We start from the raw sequence: 7931 nt of genomic DNA on the forward strand, positions 1-7931 counted from the left end.
TTTGGTAATCTCAATGTTGTCAGGTGTATGAGGACAGAGGGGAATCTGTAAAGAATAGGCCAGAGTATTCGGTGTCTGTATAGAAAAGAAGATTGTGTCTGTTCCCAGACTGGAAGTACATCCAATAACATCCATGAAAAGACATCAAAACTTTCTAAATCAAACCATTGTTCTCTAGTCTTGGGTAGTGCTCTAGCTTCTGTCCATGGTCTTCCACTGTCTTGGGTTAGAGATCTTTTGCTTTAGGGTACACTCGGGCACACTATTCTATCTTGCTTCTCCTAATCTTGTTATTTTGAAGATTTTATTCTCTTGTTATTTTCAAGTTTTTATAGTTTATATATGAAAGATTTATTATAATGTTATTGTTCTTAAAACTTTTTGTAGTTTTTCTTTATTTCCTTTCCTCACTGGGGTATTTTCCCTTTTGGAGCCATTGGGCTTATAGCATCTTCCTTTTCCAACTAGGGTTGTAGCTTAGCTAATAATAATAATAATGATAATAATAATAATAATAATAATAATAATACCATTGGTAGTAGTACATTTGTACAACCGTTTGAATTGAATGCTGGCAAACAGTACGAAAGGCCATGGCTACTTCTGCTGCTATTATCTTCATTTCTTTATCTGTGTTTTTCTTGATAATGAACATTGTTACTTTATCATCTTTTGAAGTGGAGGAAATGCTTTCTTTGTGCTTTGCCAAAGCAATGTGTCACGTGATATCATTCTTCCCGACGTGTTCAGTACTGGAATTGCAATGGCATAAGCCACAGGTTGCTTCAATTTTATAGGTAGTAGGGTGGCCAGGGCACCAGCCGCCCGTTGAGATACTACCACTAGAGAGGCATTGGATCCCTCTCTCTGGTCACGGCTTATTTTTTCTTTGCCTAAACTTACACAGAATAGTCTTGCCTATTCTTTACATAGTCTTTCCTCGTACACCTGACAACAATGAGATACTTAACACTTCTTCACCCAAGGAGTTAATTACTGTACTGCAATTTGTTCAGTGTACTTTCCTCTTGGTAAGGGTAGAAGAGACTCTTTAGCTATGGTAAGCAGCTCTTCTAGGAGGAGGACACTCCAAAATTAAACCATTGTTCTCTAGTCTTGGGTAGTGCCATAGCCTCTGTACCATGATCTTCCACTGTCTTGGGTTAGAGTTCTCTTGCTTAAGGGTACACTCGGGCACACTATTCTATCTTATTATTATTTTTTTTCCTTCCTCTTGTTTTTTGAAATGGTGTGTTGGGCAGGCTTAATAGAAGGGCCATGGATGCCTGGTGGTTTATCAAGAGGTTGTCTTTTCCTTTTTCTGATTCTATTTCTTCTCAAAACCATCCTTACTGTCCTCCCTTCAGTTGAAGTGGCTATCCTGGAGGGTATTTAGCCTTGCATGGTGTATCGGCTCCTCCATGTTGACCAGTTTTTCCGACTTTTTACCATAGTCTATGGGTATCATCAATCACTTTATTTATAATTCTATACGTATTGTTTTTGTTATATTTCTTGTTAATCTAGTTTTTAAGTATGATGTCTCTTTTTTATTTCTATTAATTCTTATGCTGTCTGGAGACATTGAGTGAAATCCGGGACTAGTACGTCCTAGATTTCGTCAATGTCGTTTCTGCATTGCAATATTAGTGGTCTTCATGCAAATATCCAAGACCTTACAGTTGCGTCCAGACAGTATGATATTCTTTTGTGCTCATAAACTTTGGTTTCTAATATGAGGCAATCATCTGAGCTCCTTATAACTGGTTTTAAGAAGCCAATAATGTTGAAACGTGATGCCATCCCTAGGGCCAGGGGAATGGCGGTGTATATTAGGATCGAGTACCCTGCCTCTCATAAGTCCTGCTATCAATGTGGATGTCATGAGATTCAGGTAATAAAAGTTTGTGGCAGGCATAACAACTTTTATTTGTGTTCGATCTATCGGAATCCAGACATGGATGATTCTATCTTCGATTGTCTTCTTACCATTATGGCTAAGATACAAGAAGATGATAGAAAGGCTTCTTTTGTCTTCGTTGGTGATTTTAATGCTCACCATAGGGAATGGTTAAGTTCTATCTCTCCTACAGATCGCCTTGGCTTAAGAGCTTTAGACTTTGCCTCTGAATCAGCCTGTGAGCAAATCATAAATGAAGCTACTCACAGGTCTGGTAATTGCTTGGACCTCGTATACACTGATTCCCCTGGCGTTATAACTAGTAAGGTTGGTTCTCCAGTCAGGACATCTGATCATGCCTCGATTTCATTAGTAGTGAAGACAGAGCAGCCTGTCCCTGATATATCATATTCTTGTAAAATTTATATGAAATCCAAAGCAGAATGGAATGGGATTTTGCAAGATCTTTTGTGCTTGAATTGGTCACAATTATATAGTAGTGTAGATCCTTTTGTCCCTTTGAATGAGATTCTAGTCAACATAATTGATAGGTGTATCCCTTCTCGTGTGCTAAGGTACCGAGTGAAGGACAAACTGTGGTTCAATGATGATTGTAGACGTGCTTATTTGGAGAAGCAGGAGGCCTATCACCTTTGGAAGGGTAACAGATCAGATATGACCTGGAACAACTATACTCAGCTTCGAGCTTTTGCTCAGAGAGTTTATGCCTCAACTGAAAAGGAGTACAATTTAACCATAAAAGAAACACTTTCTGGTACAACTCAGGAACATAAATGGTGGTCTACCCTTAAATCTGCACTCTTTGGTGTAGATGCAACAGTTCCTCCTTTACTTAAACCAGATGGCTCAGTCACTCACTGTCCAAAGGAAAAGGCAACCCTTTTGGCTGTTTTTGACAGTAAACAGAGTAATGAAAAACTTGAACTTCCTCATTCCTGTTTTCCTGAGGCTAAACTAACTAGTTTAGCTTTTCGATCTCATGAAATTATAGCTCTGTTAATGGACCTTGATGCTTATGGAGGTGTAGACCCAAATGGTATTTTTCCATTGTTTTTTATAAAGACAGCAGATTTCTTAGCTCCAAAGTTATCTGTTATTTTGCGCAAGTTAGCAAGAAGAGGAGCTTTTAGCACTTATTGGAGAATTGGTAATGTTACTCCTCTATGTAAATGTGTTTGTGGTAGCTCAAGTCCCACTGATTACCGCCCGATTCCCATAAGTCCTATATTATCTAAAGTTTTTGAATGTCTTCTGGCAAAACGTCTTAATAGGTTTGCTGAAGGTAATCATCTACTCACTAGTTTGCAATTTGGTTTTCGTAAAGGCCTTGGAGCATGTGATGCCCTTCTTACAATCTCCAATGCTGTATAGAAATCCCTTGATTGTAGTCAGGAAGTTCGTATGATTGGCCTTGATTTTAGTGCTGCCTTTGACCGTGTTAATCACGAGGCCCTTGTTTTCAAACTGAAACAGTTGGGAGTGGGTGGATCGTTTCTTAGCATTATTATTGATTTTTTAAGTAATAGCTCTCAAAGAGTTGTTGTTGATGGGCACCATAGTGAGTATAGGAATGTGATATCCGGTGTTCCACAGGGTAGTGTTCTTGGCCCATTACTTTTCATACTATATACACATGACATGTGGTTTGGCCTAGAAAACAAGCTTGTTGCATATGCAGATGATGCTACTCTCTTTGCATCAATTCCATCCCCTGAATGTAGATCTAGGGTTGGTGAATCCCTTAATAGAGATTTAGCTAGAATTAGTGCATGGTGCAAATTATGGGGTATGAAGTTGAATCCTAACAAAACTCAAAGTATGATTGTAAGTAGGTCAAGGACGGTGGCTCCTCAACATCCGGATCTCAGTATTGATAATGTTTCTTTAAATGTGTATGACTTTTAAAATTTTAGGTGTGATTCTCGACAGCAAATATACTTTTGAGAAACACATTAGGTCTGTGTCTTCTTCAATTGCACAAAAAATTGGCTTATTGAGAAAGTCTTACAAGATTTTTGGTGATCAATCTATTCTGAAGAAGTGTTTTAATTCTTTCATTCTACCTTGTTTTGAGTATTGTTCTCCTGTCTGGTGTTCAGCTGCTGATTCTCATCTTAATTTGTTGGACAGAAACTTACGGTCTATTAAATTTCTTATTCCTGATCTAGATATTAATCTTTGGCACCGTCGTTCAATTAGTTCATTATGCATGTTGCATAATATTTTTCATAACTCTGACCATCCTTTACATTCAGATCTCCCTGGACAATTCTATCCTGTTCGTAATACTAGGCAGGCAGTTAATTCTAATAGCCAGGCCTTCTCCATCATGAGGCTCAATACTACACAGTATTCTAGAAGTTTTATTCCAGCTGTTACCAAGTTGTGGAATGATCTTCCTAATCGGGTAGTTGAATCAGTAGAACTTCAAAAGTTCAAAGTTGGAGCAAATGTTTTTATGTTGACCAGGCGGACATGAGTCTTTTTATAGTTTATGTATGACATATCTGTTTTAACGTTGTTAATAGTTTATATAGGACATATCTGTTTTGACGCTGTTACTGTTTTTAGAATGATATATTGTTAATTTATTCTCATCATTTATTTATTTCCTCATTTCCTTTCCTCACTGGGCTATTTTTCCCTGTTGAACCCCTTGGGCTTATAGCATCTTGCTTTTCCAACTAGGGGTGTAGTTTTGCTAATGATAATAATAATAATGATAATAATGATAATAATAATGATAATAATAATAATAACAATTCGGGACGTAATATTCCTCAATCTTTTTGACAAAATGTTCTTAAAAAGGAAAGTGAAAAATACAAAAACAAAGATATTAATTGTGTTCATTATTTCTTACCATAGACACTCGTTGATAGGGCGAGAGCTGTTGTATAAAAGATAATCTGAGTGAAATACTCCTTCAATAAAGGTTTAAATGAATAGCCATGGATGAAAAGACTTCTTCAAAGACACATAGAGTGGAATGACAAATGATGAATCAAACCGTCTGTGTATCGTATTTCCTATAAGAGTCCCAACACAACGAGAGAAAACTTCAAAACTGCGCAAATTCTGATACCAAACAAAACAAAAGACGAAGTGGCAACTGAGATGAAGATTAGGAAACTTCTCTCTGTGGAACACGTGCCAGGGTTGCCATCTGGCCGTTTTTGCGGCCAAATTTGTCAAATTTGGCCGTAAATTATTAGCCATCGACGGCCAAACAATTTGGCCGAATTTTGGCCGTATTGTTTTCAAAATGATTACATTTCATGTAATATCATTTATCTTTCATATGTTATATCTAATTTTTATTTCTAATCAGTAAAATATCAAATGAAAAGACAGTATAGTGATGTAACAACCACGTAACCTACTGGCTATGTTGCCTATTGACAGACACATACAGTACAAGTGTATGTTTACTACTTGTTCAGTACTAGATAAGTGATGTAACAGCAACGTAACCTACTGGTTATGTTGCCTATTGACAGACACATACAGTACAAGTGTATGTTTACTACTTGTTCAGTACTAGATAAGTGATGTAACAGCAACGTAACCTACAGGCTATGTTGCTTACTGACAGACACACACAGTACAAGACAAGTACGCGTTTAGTACTAAATAAAGAAATGCATCGATTTAGATACATTTCTAGCTTAACTTGAGCATCAGTGTGAATTTGAACCTGACGTTTTAAACAGCCAAAAGGAGACTTTATAAAAAATAGTGCTGTGATTGGTGATTGATTACCATTATGTCATTAAGTAAACCTAAGTGGAAAGGAAGTTATGATAGTGGGAGGAAATACAATAAATCAGGGGAAGAGAAATTTGTGTGGTTAAAAAGAGCAAGTGAAGGTAGTGAAGATGCTTATTGTAAACTATGTAAGACTACTATTGCTCCAAAGGCTTCTCGACTTGCTGATCATGAAAAAACCAAAGGGCCCATGAGCAGGGTGAATGCTTCAGCAATGTCCCAGAAATTGCCAGTGAAAGTCTTTAATAAAAAAGACGATGAAATAAAGCGTGTTGAAATAGAACTTGCAGTTTCCTTTGCTTACCATTGCACAATAGCTAGTGTGGATCATGTGGGGGAAGTAATAAAAAGAAATGGTAAAGGTAGTATATTAGAAAACATTCAGATTCATCGTACTAAATGCAGCAAAATAATTTCAAAAGTCGTTTCTCCAGCACTATTCCAAGAATTTAAAGATGATGTACAGGGGAAGAAATTTTGCGTACTTATTGATGAAAGCACAGATGTAGCTACTGATAAACATTTGTGTATTGTAATTAGGTATTACAGTGAATCAAAGTCTACTATTGTGACCGAGTTCGGAGGCCTCGCACCCGTTGTTGGAGCAACTGGTCATGAATTATTTGTGACTTTGAACAATACCCTGGAAAATATGGGGCTTGAATGGTCTAACTGTGTTGGGTTTGGGAGTGATGGGGCTTCAGCAATGATAGGTGAACACAATTCTGTTTGGTCTAGGGTAAGAGAGAAATCACCTAACTGTCAACTCAACAAGTGTGTCTGTCACTCCCTCGCACTTTGCGTGGAAAAGGCATTTGACAAATTACCCTCTAACTTAGGATATTTGTTACATGAAGTTCCTAAATGGTTTAGTAAGAGTGTCATACGAAGAGAAGCTTTCAAGGATCTGTTTAAGGTTATGGATGCAAATGAAGAAAGAAAAGGACAACCCCTTCCATTTCAAAAACTCTCAAATACACGATGGTTGGTCAGAGGAAAAATCATATATAATATTCTTGTAAACTGGGAAGAGTTGAAGGCATATTTTTCAGTTGCTTTACCAAATGCAGATGCATCCTGTCGCTATAAAGCAAGGGAAATCTTTAATATGTTAAGAGATAAAGTAAATCTCTTATACTTTCATTTTGTGTCACCAATCGTGACAGATTTTGAAAGACTTAATGCTCTTTTTCAAGCTACCGATGGTGATCCCGAAGGCTTGGTAAAAGAATTACTTTTGATTCATAAAACTCTACAATATAGAGTACTTAACAAGAGGGGAGAATTTTTACCAACAAAGGATATCGACTATGGTGCTAAATTCACCAAGGAACTGAATACATACATAGAATTAGAAAATAACTCAAATGAAGTGGTAAAAATTGCAGATGAGATTAGGCACCGATGTTCAAGTTTCCTTTTTGAGGCCTTAAAACAAGTGGAAAATAGGCTCCCAGCATCAACAGCAATATTCCAAGGCCTCAGTGCATTCTCTCCTAGCAAGGTATTGAGCCAAACTGACCGTGTGTCTTTTAAAGATCTTCCATTGCCCCACTTAAGAAAAGATAATGAGGATAGCATCGAGCAGCAATACAGGAAAATATTGCATTTGTCATGGGCAGAAGAGTCTGTTTTTAATGGTGAGATTCCAAAGGAATCGGTTCCTTTTTGGTCCGGGGTCTTAGGGTACAAAAATTCAACTGGGAACCAGCCTTTCAAAGAATTAGGGAATTATGCAATGGCTTGCCTCACAACACCCATAAGTAATGCTGTTGTTGAAAGAATTTTTTCCTCTGTTACTTGCGTTAAGACAAAACTACGAAATCGAATGAGTACAGCAATGTTGGAGGCGATCCTTAGAACCCGTACTCATCTCCAGTTTCAAGGGAAATGTTGCAAGGACTTTAAAGTAAATCAAAACATGCTAGAGCTTTTCAATTCGGTAAATATGTATGAGAGGGAAGAGTCAGAGGGCGAAAATGCAGCCGATATCCTTGCAATTCTGAATATGAACTAATGAATAATCTCTAGTTAGAAATATGTTGTAATCATTACTAATATAATGTAAAACAGTAAAGAATGAACAGTTAAAGACAGGGAATGGAATTATTAGAAATATAAGAAGTATTAAATAAAAGAACTGAAATTGTTTCATATCTTTGTGATAGGCTATTTACTAAGTAATTGTAATTCATTATAACTACACCTGTCTTAATTCCTTATAAATAAACGGAAGGTAAGA

The 7931-nt window shown here is 37.0% G+C and overlaps 1 protein-coding gene across 1 annotated transcript; it reads left to right on the plus strand.

The window, feature by feature from the left end:
* Positions 1 to 5687: 5687 nt before the first annotated feature.
* LOC137637638 (protein FAM200C-like) lies at positions 5688 to 7706 on the plus strand. Its single transcript, XM_068369785.1, has one exon. The coding sequence runs from the start codon at positions 5688 to 5690 to the stop codon at positions 7704 to 7706; it is 2019 nt and encodes a 672-aa protein (XP_068225886.1).
* The last annotated feature ends 225 nt before the right edge of the window (positions 7707 to 7931 follow it).

The sequence above is a fragment of the Palaemon carinicauda genome, unplaced genomic scaffold, assembly GCF_036898095.1.
Source record: "Palaemon carinicauda isolate YSFRI2023 unplaced genomic scaffold, ASM3689809v2 scaffold9, whole genome shotgun sequence".
In the NCBI taxonomy this organism is placed as follows: Eukaryota; Metazoa; Arthropoda; class Malacostraca; order Decapoda; family Palaemonidae; genus Palaemon; species Palaemon carinicauda.

Bases quoted from the DNA above. Each gene is read 5' to 3' on its own strand.
- LOC137637638 (XM_068369785.1), top strand. From the start codon at position 5,688: ATGTCATTAAGTAAACCTAAGTGGAAAGGAAGTTATGATAGTGGGAGG.